This window comes from Oncorhynchus masou, chromosome 30, assembly GCF_036934945.1.
Source record: "Oncorhynchus masou masou isolate Uvic2021 chromosome 30, UVic_Omas_1.1, whole genome shotgun sequence".
Taxonomy (NCBI): Eukaryota; Metazoa; Chordata; class Actinopteri; order Salmoniformes; family Salmonidae; genus Oncorhynchus; species Oncorhynchus masou.
This window is the reverse complement of record NC_088241.1, coordinates 63,054,904-63,078,747: the sequence shown is the minus strand read 5'-3', so window position 1 is coordinate 63,078,747 and position 23,844 is coordinate 63,054,904. Positions and strand designations below refer to the sequence as shown.

The following is a 23,844-nucleotide window of genomic DNA, read 5'->3' as shown; positions in this document are numbered from 1 at the left end:
TCGGAGGAATTAACGATCATTAGCTTCTTATAAAACAAAAATAGCTGTGTACTGCCTATTTGGGAAGCCCGCAATTTGGGCGGTATAAGACTGCTGAACAATTAATCAAATGGCCACCTGGACTATTTACATTGACCCACCCCTCCCCCCACACTTGTTTTTATACTCATGTTTTTTTTTTTTATCTATGCATAGTCACTTCACCCCTACCTACATGTACAAATTACCTAGACTAACTTGTACCCCTGCACATTGACTGTGTACCGGTACCCCCTGTATATAGCCTCCACTGACTGTGTACCGGTACCCCCTGTATATAGCCTCCACATTGACTGTGTGGTGGGTCCCCTGTATATAGCCTCCACATTGACTTGGTATAGAGAACCCCCTGTATATAGCCTCCACACTGACTGTGTACCGGTACCCCCTGTATATAGCCTCCACATTGACTGTGTACCGACTTACCCCCTGTATATAGTCTCCACATTGACTCTGTAAAACCGGTACCCCCTGTATATAGTCTCCACATTGACTGTGTACCGGTACCCCCTGTATATAGCCTCCACATTGACTCTGTACCGGTACCCCCTGTATATAGTCTCCACATTGTTTCTGTACCGGTACCCCCTGTATATAGTCTCCACATTGACTCTGTACCGGTACCCCCTGTATATAGTCTCCACATTGACTGTGTACCGGTACCCCCTGTATATAGCCTCCACATTGACTCTGTACCGGTACCCCCTGTATATAGTCTCCACATTGACTCTGTACCGGTACCCCCTGTATATAGTCTCCACATTGACTCTGTACCGGTATCCCCTGTATATAGCCTCCACATTGACTCTGTACCGGTATCCCCTGTATATAGCTTCCACATTGACTCTGTACCGGTACCCCCTGTATATAGCCTCCACATTGACTCTGTACCGGTACCCCCTGTATATAGCCTCCACATTGACTCTGTACCGGTACCCCCTGTATATAGCCTCCACATTGACTCTGTACCGGTATCCCCTGTATATAGCCTCCACATTGACTGTGTACCGGTACCCCCTGTATATAGCCTCCACATTGACTGTGTACCGGTAACCCCTGTATGAAGCCTCGTTATTATTATTTTATTGTGTTACTTTTTATTGACTATTTTAGTTTATTTAGTAAATATTTTCTTAACTCCATTTCTTGAACTGAATTGGTTGGTTAAGGGCTTATAACTAAGCATTTCACTGTACGGTCTACACCTGTTGTAACTAAGCATTTCACAGTACGGTCTACACCTGTTGTAACTAAGCATTTCACAGTACGGTCTACACCTGTTGTAACTAAGCATTTCACAGTACGGTCTACACCTGTTGTAACTATACATTTCACAGTACGGTCTACACCTGTTGTAACTAAGCATTTCACTGTACGGTCTACACCTGTTGTAACTAAGCATTTCACTGTACGGTCTACACCTGTTGTAACTAAGCATTTCACTGTACGGTCTACACCTGTTGTAACTAAGCATTTCACTGTACGGTCTACACCTGTTGTAACTAAGCATTTCACAGTACGGTCTACACCTGTTGTAACTAAGCATTTCACAGTACGGTCTACACCTGTTGTAACTAAGCATTTCACAGTACGGTCTACACCTGTTGTAACTAAGCATTTCACTGTACGGTCTACACCTGTTGTAACTAAGCATTTCACAGTACGGTCTACACCTGTTGTAACTAAGCATTTCACACTACGGTCTACAGCTGTTGTAACTAAGCATTTCACACTACGGTCTACAGCTGTTGTAACTAAGCATTTCACAGTACGGTCTACACCTGTTGTAACTAAGCATTTCACAGTACGGTCTACACCTGTTGTAACTAAGCATTTCACAGTACGGTCTACACCTGTTGTAACTAAGCATTTCACAGTACGGTCTACACCTGTTGTAACTAAGCATTTCACAGTACGGTCTACACCTGTTGTAACTAAGCATTTCACACTACGGTCTACAGCTGTTGTATTTTCAGTCATTTGAGAAACCAAGGCTGTTGAGTCTGCCAATAAGAATACGGTTATTGACAGAGTCGAAAACCTTGGCCAGGTCGATGAAGACGGCTACACGTTACTGTCTCTTATCGATGACGGTTATGATGTCGTTTTGTACCTTGAGCGTGGCTGAAGTGCATCCGTGACCAGCTCAGAAACCAGATTGCATAGCGGAGAAGGTACGTTGGGATTCGAAATGGTCAGTGACCTGTTTATTAACTTGGCTTTCGAAGACTTTAGAAAGGCAGCTAAACACAATGGCCCTCCACTTTAGGATGACAAAAAAATAGAAGCGTCTGGAAAAAAAAATGGGAACCAGTCGTTGTGATCTGCCATCCGGGACGCTATCAGCATGCTACTCTGAGGCTCCACGGTGTCAACAGATTTACAGCCCAGGCCAGCCAGGACAGCCCAGGCCAGGACAGGACAGGACAGCCCAGGCCAGGACAGCCCAGGCCAGCCAGGACAGCCCAGGCCAGGACAGGACAGCCCAAGTTTCATAGAGTGGAACAGGTAATGGAATTGTACTGCCGTTGTACAGGAACTAAATAACCAGCTGTCACCATGCACTCACGGGTGCTATGACTCAGTGTGTGAGTCTGTGTGCGCATGTAGTAAACAGGAAAATAAGGAGTGTTTGGGCTTCCAAAGTCATCTGCTGCGACTCGGCGGAAAAGTAATTAGCCCAGCAGCCAATGAACTCAAGGAGGCTACAACGTTCTGTCCAATCAGTGTTTATTTATCCAAGGCTTTTTCAGAAGCTCAAAACACTAAATTGATTTACACTGATGGGTGGGAGATAAAAATGGGCTGTTTGGAGTGGACCGGTTGATAACAATAAAAATATGCATCCAGTTTTGATTGCATGAATGAGTAATAGATTGAGGCTTTCCAACTCCGAGAGAAGACACTTCTGAAGCAGTTCAAACCTTGGATTGAGTCAAAGTTGTGCCAACGCTCTATATTGTAGCTCAGTAGAACAGAAAACTCTTTTACTGTGCAAATGCTGACGTACAGTTGAGCTGAGAACCTCTCTAACCATCATGTTCATCACAAAAGGTTGAATGATAAGAGGCACACAGACCCGTCACTGTATCACACTGGAAGTGTGTAATACACTGGACATCATACCACTACCGTTCTTTGGCTTTTACAAATTAGAAAGGACACATCCACAACGCAGCAGCTGACGAAGGAGAGAAGGATAGTGACAGACAAAAACCAGACACCTCGTAACAATCTTATCTTTAAGGCTGCTTGCCCAAACTGAATTAGTCCTAAAGTAACTACAAGAGGGAGGAATCACTGAGCTAAGGAACACAAGTTATTCTCGCTACAGCCTCTGCTTTCTAAATCGAACGAGAATCAAACTAAAAAGAGCTTTCTGCTTACAAATTTGCTCGTTGTTCCACGGGGCTGGAGTCCTCAGTGTCCAGTCAGCAGCTAAATGGTCCCGCCAAGCAGTGACGGACAGCCCCATCTCCAGGGACAGACAGCCCCCATCTCCAGGGACAGACAGCCCCATCTCCAGGGACAGACAGCCCCCATCTCCAGGGACAGACAGCCCCCTCTTCCTGGTCATTACTTCCCCATCTCCAGGGACAGACAGCCCCCATCTCCAGGGACAGACAGCCCCCATCTCCAGGGACAGACAGCCCCATCTCCAGGGACAGACAGCCCCCGTCTCCAGGGACAGACAGCCCCCGTCTCCAGGGACAGACAGCCCCCGTCTCCAGGGACAGACAGCCCCCGTCTCCAGGGACAGACAGCCCCCGTCTCCAGGGACAGACAGCCCCCGTCTCCAGGGACAGACAGACAGCCCCATCTCCAGGGACAGACAGCCCCATCTCCAGGGACAGACAGCCCCCATCTCCAGGGACAGACAGCCCCCATCTCCAGGGACAGACAGCCCCATCTCCAGGGACAGACAGCCCCATCTCCAGGGGCAGACAGCCCCATCTCCAGGGACAGACAGCCCCATCTCCAGGGACAGACAGCCCCATCTCCAGGGACAGACAGCCCCATCTCCAGGGACAGACAGCCCCATCTCCAGGGACAGACAGCCCCATCTCCAGGGACAGACAGCCCCATCTCCAGGGACAGACAGCCCCATCTCCAGGGACAGACAGCCCCATCTCCAGGGACAGACAGCCCCCAGCCCCATCTCCAGGGACAGACAGCCCCCATCTCCAGGGACAGACAGCCCCATCTCCAGGGACAGACAGCCCCATCTCCAGGGACAGACAGCCCCATCTCCAGGGACAGACAGCCCCATCTCCAGGGACAGACAGCCCCCATCTCCAGGGACAGACAGCCCCATCTCCAGGGACAGACAGCCCCATCTCCAGGGACAGACAGCCCCATCTCCAGGGACAGACAGCCCCATCTCCAGGGACAGAACAATGTTTGCTTTACTCTCACTTAAGTACAAAACAACACAGAAATGTAACTAATGACGGTGGGGAAACATTTCCTTCGACAACTAACCACTTTCTCCCAGGCTTGCCTCCACACCACTCCACTTCATGAATATCCTGCTGATCCTCAATTTCCATAACATAACCCTTTTTAAATGTCAGATGATTTTACATGTCACACTGTTACTGAGAGCTGTCAGAGCTGTCAGAGATGTCAGAGACAGCCGTCCAGCCAAATACATAAACTCGTGGTCATAACACGAACTGACTTTTTCCCACCTCAATTAACCAAACAAGAGACCTGTCCACATTTTGGTGGTTAAAATACATTTAGTAAAAACAGTGTGGTTTAGTTTAAAATGTCAAAAATCTGCATCAACCAGTTGAAAAAAACATGAACAAAAATATGCCGAAGACTAATTACTACAAGACTAATTACTACAAGACTAATTACTACAAGACTAATTACTACAAGACTAATTTCATACGTCACAGACAAGTCTTTACTGCGGTATGAAATGGGTCAAATGAAACAGCCTCGCAATTGAATGGGTTCGGGTCACTTTCTTTTAGAACAGAATATTCAAGTCGGAGGGATTTGAAAAGTACAGACCATTTGCATCTGGGTGTGAATGACACTCGGGGCTCCATGAGCAAGCGGTGAATATCTCCATGATGATGGAAGGCGTTAGCATCACTGAGCTGGGTTTTACTCCCGCTAATGCCCCGCGGAGTCATTAAACAGAGCCTTCCCACATGCTCAGAGTGCAGCTATAACGTTGCATTAATATCATAGAAGGTGGATAACGACCCATTATTAAAAGGACAGCGGAGTTGACGGTAGGTGCAGTGCTACCACAACATCTGGCTTAGCTTTTAAAAATCAGCATACAGTGGTATATCTTTCAACCAAAAACAATCTGCAGGCCTGTGATTTCCTCCTCTTTCAGAGGCTAACAAAAGATATTGATGTCCTGTGGCGATCAGCCTTCCACTCGCCTCTAGTCCTGAGGGACCAATTAGCCACGCGCGCTAACCGCCACTACCTACTTAAAATCAGCACACGTCCCTTCATACTATATATCACCTTTGTAACAACGTTACACGTGTACTATAAAACATGGAACCGCACAAAGGAGAAGAATGATGAGGCATTATTATTTTGTGTTCAGTCAGTCACTCGGTTCATTTTCATGTTAATGAACGCATGTCGTATCAGACACACGCTGTTAAAATTAGCTGTGCATATTGTCCGTAAGCGCACTCCGTTTAATTAATCTGTCAGTATAAATGTCAAAACAATTACAGGCTACGTTGAAGCTGTAACGTGTTTCTGGCCTAGCTGTAATTGGACAACAGGCTGGTTTGGGGGGGGAGTGTGACGAAAATAATTAATTAAAGACAAACAAAAGTGACCTTTTTGACCCCCCCCCCCCCCCATTGTTCTCCTGAGACAACAGGCTGGTTTGGAGTGGATAAAGAAATGTAGTGGGGAGGAGTAGAGGGAAAAACATTTCGGCTCCTGACCAATTGTATCATCCTAGAAGACCGATCCACATGATGGTTGACTAGCAACACTACCCCTTACATTCATTCTCTTTCTCAGAGTGATACACTACATTATCAAAAGTATGTGGACACCTGCTCCTCAAACATCTCATTCCAAAATCATGGGCATTAATATGGAGTTGGTTCCCCCCCCCCTTTGTTATAGCAGCATCCTCCACTCTTCTGGGAAGGCTTTCCACCCAATTTTGGAACATTGCTGCGGGGACTTGCTTCCATTCAGCCAAGAGCATTAGTGGTCGGGCACTGACGTTGGGCGATTAGGCCTCTGGCTCGCAGTCGGCGTTCCAGTTCTTCCAAAAGGTGTTGGATGGGGTTCAGCCAGGTCTGACTAATGGAGACAGACATCTGACTCACTGACTGCAGGGCAAAGGCATATAGAACAGCTATGGGCAAACACAGCTTCCCTTGCATCGTTCGCCTCACTGACAGTCCTTTCTGTGAAGACGGGCTACAATTGAACTTCCTCTTGTTCAGTGGACGAGAGAAACACAATGAGCTGGCCCGAGTAAACTGGGAAAGAGGAGTCAGTTGGCGCGAGAGAGAAGGGGGTGCACATTGTTGGCATGGTGATGACCTCTGTCATCCTCCCACTCAGGGTCGAGAGAGAGAGAGAGTGAGAGAGGGAGGGTGAAAGCAAGAGAGAGAGAGAACACTGATATCTCTCTAAAGGAAAGAGGGTCAACCATTTTCAGCCTCTTTATAGACAGTGCTGAGAATAGCCACCATCTTGGGTGCCGTTAACACACAAAGACAGCACAGGTGTAAAGGTAACAAAAACATACAAGATCAGGGTTCATTTTGAGGTCAATTACCCCAGATAACCTCTTCAACACACGCAATATATATTGAGATACCATAGCGATGGGTTTAAATTGCTCTTTTTGCTTTTGGGCATCTGGTAAACCTACAGCAACAACTGGATAATCTAGCCTTAAATTGCCTTGGTAGAGCATATTGGGTCCACTCAGCAGATACCTTGGCAGAGCATATTGGGTCCACTCAGCAGATACCTTGGCAGAGCATATTGGGTCCACTCAGCAGATACCTTGGCAGAGCATATTGGGTCCACTCAGCAGATACCTTGGCAGAGCTCAGCAGATACCTTGGCAGAGCTCAGCAGATACCTTGGCTGAGCTCAGCAGATACCTTGGCTGAGCTCAGCAGATACCTTGGCTGAGCTCAGCAGATACCTTGGCTGAGCTCAGCAGATACCTTGGCTGAGCTCAGCAGATACCTTGGCTGAGCTCAGCAGATAAGTGGAGTGTCTGTGTGAAAGAACAGCGTGGCTGACAGGATCGCCACAATGAATAATTTGTGCGATTTCTGCCTCAAGACCTCAGATAAACACGATGAAATATGCACAGCATGTTAAGAAGATGATTATTTACATGAGCAAACAGATGGTATGAGTGTTATAGCCATTTCTCAGCACACAGGGTTTAACAGAGAGACCTTTACCATGCCGGTGTGCCAAAGGTCAGAGCAGAGGGGCCTTTACCATGCTGGTATTCCAAAGGTCACAGAGGCCTTTACGGTGCCGGTGTGCCAAAGGTCACAGAGCAGAGGGGCCATAACAACCACCACACACTCCAACAAAACCTGACCATCTCTCTGCTCGGTTCTCTATTCGAGGAAATGGCCTACCTCTTAAGCATCACTCATTTACTTCCTGTCCAAATTCTGCCATCCAACTTCAATGCAGACCAACCCAGAATACTGTAAGAAAAAAACATTTTAATTTACATTCTGCCACAGCCATCATTCTCCTAGAATGCCTATGGCGTACAATCCATTCTGACCTAGAGCTATGCAGACAAAAACTCTGCAGACCATTCAGCGTACCCTCAATGACACAGTGAATTGCTGTGTACAGTATATTAGAGGACGAAGCGGAGCGTAGGACTACTTCATTACTGAGCCCTTCATTTTTTTATTTTTTTTTTACCTTTATTGAACTAGGCAAGTCAGTTAAAGAACAAACTCTTATTTTCAATGATGGCCTAGGAACAGTGGGTTAACTGCCTGTTGAGGGGCAGAACGACAGATTTGTACCTTGTCAGCTCGGGGATTCGAACTTGCAACCTTTCGGTTACTAGTCCAACGCTCTAACCACTAGGCTACCCTGCCGCCTCTACACTCTAACCACTAGGCCACAGTTGCAAGTTCGAATCCCCGAGCTGACAAGGTACAAATCTGTCGTTCTGCCCCTGAGCAGGCAGTTAACCCACTGTTCCAAGGCCGTCATTGAAAATAAGAATTTGTTCTTAACTGACTTGCCTAGTAAAATAAAATAAAAATTAAAAAGGTTAATTTTTACTCAAGGTTTAGTTTATCGTCATGGTGTACAACATTGGCAGCTAAGAGCTACATTTCAGTGCAGTCCATGCCTAAATAAAGAAAGCTAATATTTAATTAAAACGAAGTGATAGATGTCCACGATGTCAGGAAATGAAAATCAGTATGCAAAAATTATCTTGGGAGTCTTTGTTCCTGTGAAGTCATTTTTCTTTGAGGTTGAAAACACATCTGACTTCAGCAGGAGGGAGATGCGTGTTTAAATTGTTGCCGGGAAGAAAAACGTGTTGGAGAGATTAGAAGCAAGATAAAAGGATATGCAACTACACATCACTCAGGAGGGACGTTTTGGCACGGAGGCATTGTTCTTAACTAAGGCTTCAGATGCTGCCCCTCAATAGGCTCTCATCGACCGCCGCCCATCGTGTCTGTGGCCATCATTAGCATCTCCATAGCAGGGAACTTCCTTTTTCCCCTGTTGCTCATTGCTGCTAGCAAGACACCCTGCAAAGGTGCACTTGAATACTCAAATACTGGAGCGTGAACACACACACACACACACACACACACACACACACACACACACACACACACACACACACACACACACACACACACACACACACACACACACACACACACACAGGAAGTGAGAAATGTCCTGCGGCTACATGTGATACAAATGTCCTTATCGTTTTTACAGTACAAGTCTCTTCTTTCAAACCCCCGTTAGCATTAAAACACAATAGCTGCATTATTAATAGCATGTTTTGAACTGATCATCTGGGTTACTGTTACTGTCAGCCCCAACCTTATGTTAAGAGACCCTTTCCTAATGCAGATGAATGATGGGGACCTTTGGGTAGTAGTGAAATCTGCTGTCCCCTCACGGGACTGCCTCATGTAGGCCTGCCTCCCGTCTCTCGTCCCCATCGTCCAATTATGAAACACGAGTGTGGCTGCTCCCTTACAAACTCACATAAAGGATATTTGAGAAGTCGCCCCCCCCTTGGCAATGACGATAGGTAGGAAACCTAACACTGCATTAGCTTGGGTTTGTAGCTACTAGCAATAAATCATTTTTCAATAGGTTCTGTGTCAATAGCTTGTCACAATAGGTTCGGTGTCAATAGCTTGTCACAATAGGTTCGGTGTCAATAGCTTGTCACAATAGGTTCGGTGTCAATAGCTTGTCACAATAGGTTCTGTGTCAATAGCTTTTCACAATAGGTTCTGTGTCAATAGCTTGTCACAATAGGTTCTGTGTCAATAGCTTGTCACAATAGGTTCTGTGTCTATGAGTGTATGCAGAGAAATACTGTAATCCCTGGTTTCTTACTGACTGGTACAGTAGCTGCAAGTCTGTACTTTGTGTAGACAAGACTAGCCCCATTTAAAAACACACCTAGAAGGAGTGGTTTAGGGAAAACGCCTACACTTCCCTTCTGCTTAAAAGGAACATCACGTCCCCACAAACAGTCAGCATATTCATTATTGGGCAACAACAAAGCAATCCTGTAGAAAATCCATGGATGGATATTTGGATCAGTGGCACAATTACAGACGGTTAGCGCAGGCAGCGTATCTCAACATGAACAGCAGCAGCAAAATAAGGTTTCATGCATGGCCAAATGTAGCCATTCTGGCACTGTCAAAACACACTTTAACAAGTGGGGCCACAGAACAGCAAAATAACAGACCCTAATTTCATAGACATGGACGTGTTTCCATGAGTAAACTCTTCCCCCTAACTTGAGCAATGCTCACTTTTCAGTACTGGGAGAAGGTAGGCTGGTAGAGCTCCTGCTCTGAGATTCAGTTTTTCCAACATAGACAACTTCACAAGACTGCAAGAGTAGGCCCTTTTTCTCCCACTCCAGGTTCTATTAACACACAGCAAATTCTCCAGTGTTACATATTTCCCAGAAAGCCTTGCCTTTCTGGTGAATTGTGGAGTTGCCACCCATGACTGTATTTGTTAGTGATAAGAGACATGGTTTTTGCATTCTTTTTTGTCCTATGACCTTCACACCAAGTGAGATCCTAAGTGAATATATTATCAGTAAGCATTGAATTATTCAACATGTTACAAGCATTTAAAAAAAAAAGGCTTTATTTTGAGGGCTTAGGTGTGCCCTAATACAGTGGCCAGAAACACATGGTTTTTAGGATACAGGTCACATTATGCTGCCTTGCAAAGTGCAATTCCTAATAGAATCCAGCTAGTTGGGATATCCAAGATATGGCATTCACCAATAATCGGAATTCAGAATGACTGCCGCGTTGGGAAGTCTAAGATAGGAGACTACCTAAACTGGAACAACAATTTCAGTAATGGGTGGAATAAAAACAGATTGGATTAGTTTAGAAAAACGTATGTTATATTTGAGTAGCATAAGATTAATTAATCCATGTATAAAAATATAGATATTGAAACAAAACCATTTTGGAAAAAAATCGACCTGCAACAGAGCATTTTGGGAAATATGGTAATAATGGGTGTGGTTTTGGTTAAACACTGGTTATTAACACCAACACTTGGGTTATTTTTACACCAGCCAGTGTTAATGTAACACCTGAATCAACACTAGAACTGTTAGGTAACACTGGCCAATCTGCTGTGCATGTAAATGGCTGTCCTGGAGGAGTGAACATGAAGGGCCGCCTGTAAACCCCCCCCCCAAAAAATAAACAAGCGGTGCCATTCTAGGAAGTAAAGGAATGACACGGTCATTCTGTCTCCTATACGCCTGGCGAACCAGAAAACTGTGAACACAACAACAGCCTGAGTCTCAACAGGGCCCTTAGAACAGAGGGATGGAAGACTAGTAGATCATCTAGACCAACATGTTCTGGCTGCCCTGAAGCTTAATCACACCAGATTTACATTCTGGTCATCATCATTCTCTCAGAGTAAGAGATCACATGGACGGCTGCTCCCTAGACAGACCACCTTCAGACTCGTCTATAACCAAGCTCCCTAGAAAGACCACCTTCAGATGAGTCTATAACCAAGCTCCCTAGAAAGACCACCTTCAGACTAGTCCATAACCAAGCTCCCTAGAAAGACCACCCTCAGACTAGTCTATAACCAAGCCTGATAGGTATGAGATCCACCAGAGGAAAGCTTTCTGCATGAAAAGGACAGCGCCACACACAAAGTGTCACAGAGGTTAGCCAGTTGCAGCTAGTGTAACTTACACGCACACGAAGCAACTGCAGGGGGCATGATGATATCCAATCCAGGCAGAGTTGGGAAGGTACCAGGTGTATTAGAAGTGTGGGTGTCAGTGTTCAAGCTAAGGGAGGCCTACTTGCCCCTTTTCAACGGGACATGATTAGTACCGCTGCACCCCTGTAGCTCCTCCTGGGCTTCTTCTATATTTAGCGGCCTCCTACAGTCAGCGGGGATCAGGAAGTGCCTGTCGGTTCAGCTTCAGAGGACGCTGACCTGTTACCTGATAGCCCGGCCACTGATGCCAGGGCCAGGCTGAGGGCCGCAGGAAGGCTTACGCGGTGCTGTAAAGCTTAGTTGCATCATAGACCCAGCACTGAGCCAGAGAGCAGAGGCTGTAGGGTGAGTCTCATTAGTCTAAAGTGGCTTCTTCTCCTCGTCTCCTCTCCTTTGCATGCACTGATATGAAAAGTGTGAATAGGTTTAAAGGAAATGAAATGTGGAGAAGACTAGGTTTTTAACCTCCCTCTCAGGTCCAACTAATTCACCTCACCGATCACATTTACATTTACATTTCATTTAAGTCATTTGGCAGACGCTCTTATCCAGAGCGACTTACAAATTGGTGAATTCACCTTATGTTCCCCTGAACCAACTTCATCGTGGGCGTGAGCAGTCTATAAAAACAGACACTGATAAACCCACTGATTGACATGCCATAGTTAGAAGAGACTGACAGACCGATAGCAGACAAATGTTGTCTGTAGTCTTAATTATTGTACAACGTTCACACACTGTGGTTTCACTACTTGGCTTTGTGTTCTGGCTGTTCATTTTTCTCCCAGAATGACATGTGTGAACCTCTTTCAGAATCTCTGATTGTATGAATGTAGTAGGCCAGACGCTCAAAGGAATCTGCTCTTTTTCCTCTAGTGCCTCTATTGCCTCGCTCGGACATCACAGAAGCAAAATGGGATGTTATTTGGGCCGGAGTGAATCAGAAACTCTAAATGTATTCGGGTAAAAAAAAAAATGGAATGAGCAAAATGAGCTTCTAATCCTCAACAGCCTGAAAACGCACTTTCAGATGGTCGTCGGCCAAGAAATGCTAGTCGCTCGCACGAGTCCTTCTTTAAAAGCGCAGACTGGGAGACAAGAAACTAATTGCAACAGGCACACTTGCTTGCCAAAGAGCCAATTCCCTGAGAAATGTATCAGACTCTCTGCGTCAACAGAATGCTATAGTAGGAAGGAGAAGGGTAAAAACCCAAACAATAAAAATCACTATTGAAGAAGCGATGTGGACGGGCTGGATATACCAGTTGGCTGTAATGTGACTAAGATTGTCACACTGAAAGGTAAAACTGCATAACAATAGCAGTTGCTAGGGGAAAAACACTGGGCTCATGCTAATGTTTTAGCCTGGTTTACTTGGTTTGGTTCAATGCCCAAAGTCAGGCCCTCCGGTTTGGGTTGGACTGTGTTGGCAAATGCCTTCCAAGTGCACATTCCCAAAGGGGAAATAGTTTTGTATTCCACTGCCAACTATTCCAAGCCAGCACTTTCCTGAGCCATAATGGGCCGCTGTCACAGTACCAGTATCTTCACCCTCGCCCTCCTCACGTCAGAGAGTGAGAGAGAGAGAGAGAGAGAGAGAGAGGAGAGAGCTAAAAAGAATGCTTCTGACACACAATGGAGAGGCGGGGCTACAGCGTTCCTCCAGGTTGACATCCTAAACTATGTAGACGGCTCCAACATTTCCATACAGGCCTGCATCCCAACACCGAGACACGACAATGTAAAACAATGCAAAATGTCTGTCCCTGTTCAGATGGGGAGATAACGCGTGACGACAGTCACCACAGATATAAAATGGAACAAATTCCTAGAAGTTGTGCGCGCACACATTCCGATTCATTCGCATTATTCCAGTCATGAAATAAACTGAGGCTTTCCTTTCTCGTCTGATAACACCATCACTACATTAACCAAAACAAAGCAGGAGCGGGGAAATTAACAGGGGGCTCTTCTAAAGACAACTGTGTAAGATTAGAAGCTAGAGGAGATGTTGACTCTGAGGGAACGGTCACGGTTGGGGACATTACACTGTACGTCAGGCCAGAGTAAAATTGAAGTTATGACAGAGATCATCGCCATGCATACCGACACTCCTGTAACAAAATCAGCACTATGAATTTACTCAAAGTCACAGTGATGACGAATTGACCTCTCAGCTCCGTAGCGTCCGCGCTGTGGTTATTCTTGTCAAACAGGGTCTGGTATGACTTTAGGTCAACGAACTTCCACGACCCCATCCAGCTCTACCAGTGCGGTGTCTTTGAGGCTGATGTTATCTGGTGTTGCTGTCAGCTGCTGCCGCTGATTGTGCAACAGTGCAAAGAAAGATAAATTAAAAAGTCAAAATGTAAATCGGCACTCATCAATGATAACCAAATACATTGGTCTGGGCACATGCCTATGCCTTCCCGGTTAGGAAGAGTTGACATCCCATTACCATTTGAGTAATTTAGCAGACACTCTTCCCCAGAGAGATTTACAATGGAAAGAAAGATAAATGAAAAGTGTCAGGAACACACACACTGGCCCACCTGTGCAGTAAACCTGTCAGAGGTACAATAACAACATAGCAGTACCAGTGAGAGTACCCTGTTGAACTCCTCCTTTAAGACCAAGACTTCCCATCTGCTGAGTCTGACCCATATGCAAACTATACTCAGTCTCTGCTGATGTAACAAGGCCACAGCTCCCAGCAACCCAGAGAGTAAGGCTACTTATTACGAGGGTGTCATCTTCTGTAATGTTGCCATAGTGACGCATCTTTCCCCTCTCTGCTGGGTCAGCCAGCTCGGGGTCCTCCTTGAGACTCCCTGTGCCAGGTCCTGTGTCAGGATATGAACCATGACTACTACTCAGGGTTATTTCCTATATGATCATCGCCACTGGACATATGCGTGTGTGTCAGTCCGTCCGTCCGACGTATCCATTTTCACATGGTCTAGAGAGGTCAATAGTCAGACAGGGATCCGTGTCAGAATGATGTAACAATTCAATTTTCAAAAGTTCCTGCTCTAGTAGATGTTAACGGGTTCATGTTGTGGGGGATGGTCTTGATGAGCTACTAATATTCCCATCCCTCTGTTCTACTTCCCTGTTGAGACTCGGGCTGTGTTGTGTGTTCCCAAGGCAGCAGCCAATGACAATCCTTCATAAAAATACATTTGGATCCAGGGGTGTAATGGATACTGGGACAGTGTGGTGTAGCCCACCCAACCCTTCAATGTAGGCCAACATGAGACCCTGACTATCTGGGTTAGTGATGGAGAAAGCCTTCTGTATGTATGAAAGGGGTGGATTACACAGAAGTAGCAGCTGTGCATTTTGATTTTCATTCAGATTGCAGCTGATTTTTTTTTACAGCATTAGAGAATCAATAGAGAATACTTAAATCACAGTTAGTTTATAACATTGAAATGTATTATTCTCAATGAACGGGTGTACGTAAGGTAGGCTATTTGCAAAGAAGAGTTGGCCTTTTTGATGTGAACATAGACAGGTGTGGCATTCTTTCCCAATCAACTGCAATATATATATTTATTTTACACCACACTGCCCCCCTCCCCCAAAATACAAAATATTGCAGTTGATTGGGAAAGAATGTCACACCTGTCTATGTTCACATCAAACAGGCCAACTCTTCTTTGCAAATAGCCTACCTTACTTACACCCCTGTTCATTGAGAAAAATACATTTCAATGTTGTTATAAACTAACTGTGATTTAAGAATTCTCTATTGATTTCCCAAAGGCAATATCGCGCATGTCACATCATCCCATTTCTTCACCACGACTCACCTAATGTTTTGACAGCAATCTGCCGCGTTAAAGGTGGAGGAAGGTTGATACACACCAAATCCACATCCTGATGCAGCAAAACGTCGTCGATTCTATTGGTATAAAACGGTACGTTCATTTCTTTGGCCAGCTCCTCGGCTTCCTCCTGAGTCCGTCCCCATAGAGCCTTGACTGCGAATCCTTCGTTCTTCAAAAGCGGGATAATCACCCGCGTGGTCAAGCTGGTGCCAAACACGCCGACCCCGGGAAGCATGACTCGAGTCCCGGTATTCACAACCAGCTTCACAGCATACCGACCCGGCAGACGCGGGGAGAAACGCGATTGTTAACATCAGGTTGGTGATCCACCTGCGCAAATAGACCGGGCACCTCGCATTTTAGCATCTGTTCTACTCCATTTGTCATAGATATTTACCTATACACCGTTATTCCAACTATAACACGATAAGCCGTGTGTTATATCTACATATCAAAATTAAAATGCACCGTTCTTTATCATCTGCGATCGCGCACCGCACTCACCGATGGACAAGGCATCTTTCCTGTAACGCCCTCGTTACAGATAACGAAACCACGAATATGAGTCAGAATTTCCTCTTTGCAGTGTTCTACTAGGGTTGTGAAAATGCATACCAATCGCATTCAATAAACGCATGCAACGCCGATAATCCAGCGGTATTATACCGATTGTTATTGACGTTGCAACCCAGTTATCCACTGACTGTGCTCGATACGACAGCCTCCCAGCATGATCCCCTCCCCGTTTTAACCCTCTCGTTCCTGGCATGAATGTAACGCTCAACATTGTGCAGCCCTTACAAAACTAGGGGACGCAACCCCATGTGGGTACGCCTGATATGAAAATGGGGTCGAGGGCGAATTTTCAAAATCCTGGTAATTTATTTTGAAATAAAAATAAATTATATCGTATTTCTCTCAATCATTGTAATATGCTTAACCTTAAATCTAAATAAAAATGATTCAAATCTAAAAGTTACATTTCAACCAGAGAGCGTCCTTAGATCAAGGGAAAAGCCGCACTTGAATCCTTCCCACCGTGAATGGCTAATTCTGCTGCGCTCTGAAACCACTATTTATTGCAGAGATTTTAATATTACCGGCCTCGATTGATATCATGAAACTAATGTGTGGGGTGGCAGAGACACAAAAACTCGCATCAATACCGTTGTCAGATAACTCTGTGAAACAAACAAAAAATTTATGCTATAGCTAGCAATCAAGAAGAAACTGACTGAACGACTCAAAACTCCCACCAAATGCTCACCAAATGGACGTTAGCTGTGAGGGCCGAGATGCATTGACTTTTGTTCGCTACATGTTGTGGTATGCTATTCAAGAGGACATATTGTTCTGTCTCACGATTCCCGAGCATGAAACCGCACAGTGGATGTTCAGTGTGCCGCGTGGCTATATTGACGAAAAACAGATTCCATGTTATCAAAAGGTGGGCTTTGGCACAGATAGGGCTCCATCCATCTATTGCAGGACGGCGCGCAGGCCTCTACACTCTAGTTATGAATGTGTCTCCCTCTGCCATACAGACCTATTGTTTGATACACCCACTGAGCTAGAATGGATACACAGAGAGCAACTGGCCAGCGCAGAACTCGGGTATAGATATATAGACCATGCCTATGTAGCAGACATATTTGGGAAACTGAACTAAACACATGCAATACAAATACAAAAAAATCTACAGATGAGTGACCGAATGATCTTTGCCCCCAGATAGATGAACACGTCATAAGCCATTAAATAAATGTTTAGAATGGCATGAAATTAGCTTTAAAACGGCAAAAACAAAATCAGCCTCATGGCAAAATGTGTAGCGTATCGGGAATTTAGGTCAGATATTTTATTTGCACATTTCGGGAAATTTTACGAGGGAAAATTTTGTTGTGTAAATTGTTTAAATACTTGAAAATATTTATTTACATGTCTGCTCTTGTGCAGATGAAAGGAACCCAATTTCAAACTATTCAAACAAAAAGTGTATAACCAATAATGGATATTAACTGAACAATTATATTGTGTGACATTAAAGAGCATTTCTCTCAAAACTGTGATTCCTAAAAGATGTGTAAGGAGATGTGGTCAACACTATCATTTTTGTCTAAAATCCTAAATTAATCAGGAATGAGCAAAGTCAGCTATACCATACTAATACGGTTCATATATGTAAACAAACAATATTGGAATCACCATGACGACAACCATAAACTGTAAACTCCATCGGCGTCATATAATATTAATTTGGGTTCACATGTTACATTTAATTAGGTTTTCGTGTCAAACGGAGGAAAAACGAAATTGTTACTGTGTATACCACTTTAATGAAGAATAATTCAATTTTTGTCAACTCCGAAAACAAAAATCTGATGGTGCTGATGTTTAACATTAACTCCTTCAGAGTGCTGAAAGATCCGATAGCATGTTTTTATTGGGGATTTTCAAATGAATAATTTTCCATATAGTATATATGGGGGGCACCAACAACCCTCAATTGCCTTAAACATAATTTCGGACTTGTAGAATTTCTCAGATTAGGGTAGAGAACTAGTTCGCTCTTGCATCTTTAATCGCAGCAGTGAAATTGATCATCAGATTCCTCATTATTTCATAGAATACTGGAAGTTTGCAGGCCTTCTATTTACATTCAGCCTTTCTAAGTTCACTTTTTAAGGCACGAGTGTGGTCATTTAACCAGGGTGAGACTCATGGCAGACAGTTTAATCTTGGTTTTAACTGGTGTCACTGAGTCTAAAGTCGCCTTACATACAGTGCCTTCGGGAAGTATTCAGACCCCTTGACTTTTTCCACATTTTGTTACGTTACAGCCTTATTCTAAAATGGATTTAAAAAAGAATCCTCAGCAATCTACACACAATACCCCAAAATGACAAAGTGAAAAGATTTTTGCAAATGTATAAAATGAAATGTATTTACATAAGTATTCAGATCCTTCGTCATTGATCATCCTTGAGATGTTTCTACAACTTGATTGGAGTTCACCTGTGGTAAATTAAATTGATTGGACATGATTTGGAAAGGCACTCACCTGTCTATATAAAGGTCCCATAGTTGACAGTGCATGTCAGAGTAAAAACCAAGCCATGAGGTCGGAGGAATTGTCCGTAGAGCTCAGAGACAGGATTGTGTCGAGGCACAGATCCTGGGAAAGGTACCAAAACATTTCTGCAGCATTGAAGGTCCCCAGGAACACAGTGGCCTCCATCATTCTTAAACAGAATAAGTTTGGAACCACCAAGACTCTTCCTAGAGCTGGCTGCTCGGCCAAACTGAGCAATCGGGGGAGATGGGCCATGGTCGGGGAGGTGACCAAGAACCTGATGGTCACTCTGACAGAGCTCCAGAGTTACTCTGTGGAGACGGGAGAACCTTCTAGAAGGATAACCATCTCTGCAGCACTCCACCAATCAGGCCTTCATGGTAGTGACCAGACGGAAGCCACTCATCAGTAAAATGCACATGACAGCCCACCTAGAGTTTGCCAAAAGGCACCTAAAGACTCTCAGACCATGAGAAACAAGATTATCTCGTCTAATGAAACAAAAAGTGAACTCTTTGGCCTGAATGCCAAGTGTCTCGTCTGGAGGAAACCTAGCACCAGCCCTATGGTGAAGCATGATGGTGGCAGTGTCATGCTGTGGGGATGTTTTTCAGGGGCAGGAACTGGGAGACTAGTCAGGATCGAGGCATAGCAGAACGGATCAAAGTACAGAGAGATCCTTGATGAAAACCTGCTCCAGAGCATTCAGGACTTCAGACTAGAGCGAAGGTTCACCTTCCAACAGGACAATGACCCTAAGTACACAGCCAAGACAACACACAAGTGGCTTCGGGACAAGTCTCTGAATGTCCTTGAGTGGCCCAGCCAGAGCCCGGACTTGAACCCGATCTAACATATCTGGAGAGACCTGAAAATAGCTGTGCAGCAACGCTCCCCATCAATCCTGACAGAGCTTACAGATCTGCAGAGAAGAATGGGAGAAACTCCCCAAATACAGGTGTGCCAAGCTTGCAGCATCATACCCAAGAAGACTCAAGACTGTAGTCACTGCCAAAGATGCTTCAACAAAGTACAAACCAAATGCATGCTTTTCAACCGTTCGCTGCCTGCACCCGCACGCCTGACTAGCATCACCACCCTGGATGGTTCCGACCTTGAATATGTGGACATCTATAAGTACCTAGGTGTCTTGCTAGACTGTAAACTCTCCTTCCAGACTCATATCAAACATCTCCAATCGAAAATCAAATCAAGTCGGCTTTCTATTCCGCAACAAAGCCTCCTTCACTCACGCCGCCAAACTTACCCTAGTAAAACTGACTATCCTACCGATCCTCGACTTCGGTGATGTCATCTATTGCTTCCAACACTACTCAGCAAACTGGATGCAGTTTATCACAGTGCCATCCGTTTTGTCACTAAAGCACCTTATACCACCCACCACTGGGACCTGTATGCTCTAGTCGGCTGGCCCTCGCTACATATTCGTCGCCAGACCCACTGGCTCCAGGTCATCTACAAGTCCATGCTAGGTAAAGCTCCGCCTTATCTCAGTTCATTGGTCACGATGACAACACCCACCCGTAGCACGCGCTCCAGCAGGTGTATCTCACTGATCATCCCTAAAGCCAACACCTCATTTGGCCGCCTTTCGTTCCATTCTCTGCTGCCTGTGACTGGAACGAATTGCAAAAATCGCTGAAGTTGGAGACTTATCTCCCTCACCAACTTCAAACATCTGCTATCTGAGCAGCTAACCGATCACTGCAGCTGTACGTAGCCTATCGGTAAATAGCCCACCCAATTTTACCTAACTCATCCCCATACTGTTTTTATTTATTTACTTTTCTGCTCTTTTGCACAACAATATCTCTACCTGTACATGACCATCTGATCATTTATCACTCCAATGTTAATCTGCTAAATTGTAATTATACACCTACCTCCTCATGCCTTTTGCACACAATGTATATAGACTCCCTTTTTTTCTTTCTACTGTGTTATTGACTTGGCCAGGTCGCAGTTGCAAATGAGAACTTGTTCTCAACTAGCCTACCTGGTTAAATAAAGGTTAAATAAATAAAAAATTAAACTGAGTAAAGGGTTTGAAGACTTACATTGGCAAGAAAAAGTGTGTGAACCCTTTGGAATTACCTGTATTTCTGCATAAATTGGTCAGGAAATTTGATCTGATCTTCATCTAAGTCACAACAGACAAATACTCTGCTTAAACTAAAAACAAACAATTATACACTTTCATGTCTTTATTGAACACACTGCGTAAAGATTTGCAGTGCAGGGTGGGGAAAGTATGTAAACCTTTGGTTTTAATAACAGGTTGACCCTCCTTTGGCAGAAATAACCCCAACCAAACGTTTTCTGTAGTTGCGTATCAGACCTGCACAACGGTCAGGAGGAATTTTGGACCATTCCTCTTTACAAAACTGCTTCAGTTCAGCAATATTCTTGGAATGTCTGGTGTTAACTGCTCTCTTGAGGTCATGCCACAGCATCTCAGTCGGGTTGAGGTCAGGACTCTGACTGGGCCACTCCAGAAGGCGTATTTTCTTCTGATGAAGCCATTCTGTTGATTTACTTCTGTGTTTTGGGTCATTGTCCAGTTGCATCACCCATCTTTTGTTGAGTTTCAAATTGGCGGACTGATAGCCTTACATTCTCCTGAAAAATGTCTTGATACATTTTTTTGGGTCGATGATAGCAAGCTGTCCAGGCCCTGAGGCAGAAAAGCAGCTCCAAACCATGATGCTTCCTCCACCATACTTTACAGTTGGGATGAGGGATTGATGTTGGTGTGCTGTGCATTTTTTTCTCCCACTTAGTGTTGTGTGTTCTTTCCAAACAACTCAACTTAAGTTTCATCTGTCCACAGAATATTTTTCCAGTAGCGCTGTGGAACATCCAGATGCTCTTTTGCAAACTTCAGACGTGCAGCAATGTTTTATTGGACAGCAGTGGCTTCTTCTGTGGTGTCCTCCCATGAACACCATTCTGTTTAGTGTTTTACGTATCGTAGACTCGTCAACAGAGATGTTAGCATGTTCCAGAGATTTCTATAAGTATTTAGCTGACACTAAGATACTTCTTAACCTCATTAAGCATTCTGCGCTGTGCTCTTGCAGTCATCTTTGCAGGACGGCCACTCCTAGGGTGAGTAGTAACTGTGCCGAACCTTCTCCATTTATAGACAATTTGTCTTACTGTGGACTGATGAACATCAAGGCTTTTAGAGATACTTTTGTAACCCTTTCCAGCTTTATGCAAGTTAACAATTCTTAATCTTGGGTCTTCTGAGATCTCTGGTTCACATCAGGCAATGCTTTGTGTGAATAGCAAACTCAAATTGTGTGTTTTTTTTAATAGGGCAGGGCAGCTCTAACCAACATCACCAATCTCGTCTCATTGATTGGACTCCAGGTTTGCTGACTTCTGACTCCAATTAGCTTTTGGAGAAATCAGCCTAGTTAGCCTATGGGTTCAAATACTTTTTCCAACCTATACTGTGAATGTTTAAATGATGTATTTTTCTTGTCTATATTGAATAGAATAATTTGTGTGTTATTAGTTTATTAAGCAGACTGTGTTTGTTGTTGTGACTAATTTTATGACCAATTTATGCAGAGATCCAGATAATTCCAAAGGGTTCACATACTTTTTCTTGCCACTGTATGTAAATGTGATATTTCAGTTTTCTTTTGATAAATTAGAAAAACATTTATAAAAAAGTTTTTGCTTTGTCATTATAGGGGTATTGTGTGTGTAGATTGATGAGGGGGAAAAAACTGTTTAAATACATTTTAGAATGAGGCTGTAACCTAACAAAATGTGGAACAAGTCAAGAGGGTCTTTATACTTTCCAAAGGCACTCTGTCATTGAAAATGTTCAGCAAATGATTGGAGTGATGACAGAGAACAGTCAGGATATAACGGATTGGTAGGTGCTCTAGCAATTGTTTAGTTAATGAAGCGACAGCAAGTGTGGATAGACATTTTTTTTAGAGAGAAAGCATTTTTTTTTAAACAATAGGTTCCCAAATGAGGAAACTTCTCCACATGACACAGGGCTACATACTTTATATACTTGTGCCCGTTAACAAAAGGGATAAAGCTTGGAACGTCATTGGTAGCAGTCATATCTTATGCCTTGAGCTACTTTGAATTCTGCAGCGTAGAACAAAGCCCTGGTAGCGGTGAGGATTTGAATGTCATCGTGATAGAGGTTGCTGTAACGTTGCATTGCTCCTAGACATCTTTTCAGAGTGCGAACACGCACGGAAACTGCACAGCGGGAAGTCCTCTCCTGAATTTCTTTAATTTTTTTATATTACCCCCTTTTCTAGCCCAATTTCGTGGTATCCAATTGTTAGTAGTTACTAGTGACTATCAGTGTGCCATTGATTTGGTAAACAACAGAGCAAACCGTGGCGGTACTTTGCCCAGCTTGTGCTGACTATTCATATAACCGTAGGAGGTCAAAGGTCATTCAAGGCCAAAGTTCTGGTTCTTTCCTGAAGAACTTGAGAAGTTTCCTTGAACCACAGATCTAGGATCAGATTATCCTAACCCCAATCCAAACCCTTAATCTTATGGGGACAGAAGAATATCTGACTCTGGACCAGGGGTTATTAAGGACAATTCAACTTCGGAGTGAGGGGTTACAGGGCTTGGGGTCGCTATGCATTTATCTCCCTTCTCCACCTTGAAGCAGCCACAGTGCAGACTTGCAGGACGGCAAAGAGAATCCATCTGGTGAGCGTCCATACGAGCCTGTGGGTATAGGAAGGACATGGGACTAGTAAGGGACATGGTTTTACAAGCACTGGCTTGTTTTAACCTACCTACAGTAACGGAGAACAACACATTCCACATAGGCTATGTGGAGCTTCAGTCACCATGACTACCCATTCTCATGTCTGAGCAAGAAGTGTTCAAGCCAAAAGTGAGTCCAGCAGGCTCATGCCAAGGTGAGTCATCTGTGTGTGTGTATGACACAGTATCACAAACAAACTGAATAACATTGCAACACACTTTGCTTCTGGTATGTCTTCTCTCTCTCTCCGTTTGCTCTCTAATTTAATTCAATCCTCGTGCTGTTGATTTGCTGAAGATGGCAGTGATGTCCTGCTATGGGTCATGTAACCGTGTGGAATGTGACTGGGGTGTCTGTCTGTCTGGCTCGGAGGAGTGACAAGATGCACCGAGGTTGGGAAGAGGGCAACGACTTAACCATGGCTCTGGTTGGCTCTCCTTGGCTCTCCTTGGCTCTGGTTGGCTCTCCTTGGCTCTGGTTGGCTCTGGTTGGCTCTCCTTGGCTCTGGTTGGCCCTCCTTGGCTCTGGTTGGCTCTCCTTGGCTCTAGTTGGCTCTCCTTGGCTCTGGTTGGCTCTGGTTGGGACCTACTGGGGATAGAGTG

The 23,844-nt window shown here is 44.5% G+C and overlaps 1 protein-coding gene across 5 annotated transcripts in view; it reads right to left on the bottom strand.

Moving 5' to 3' along the window:
- LOC135522930 (glucose-fructose oxidoreductase domain-containing protein 1-like) overlaps positions 1-23,844 on the bottom strand; it is a 39,384-nt gene that overhangs the window by 13,702 nt on the left and 1,838 nt on the right. For 3 of the 5 annotated variants that reach the window (XR_010452744.1, XR_010452743.1, XM_064949642.1), the window contains exon 1: positions 15,363-16,110. The exons of 1 other annotated variant lie outside the window; for it this stretch is intronic. Coding sequence is in view for 1 of the 4 variants with exons in the window: in XM_064949642.1 (XP_064805714.1) it covers positions 15,363-15,615 (253 nt within the window). In the remaining 3 variants the exon portion in view is untranslated. Of the gene's footprint in view, positions 1-3,426; positions 3,496-15,362; positions 16,111-23,844 lie in introns of those variants that run through there. One more of the 5 variants, XM_064949643.1, reaches the window with a different exon arrangement.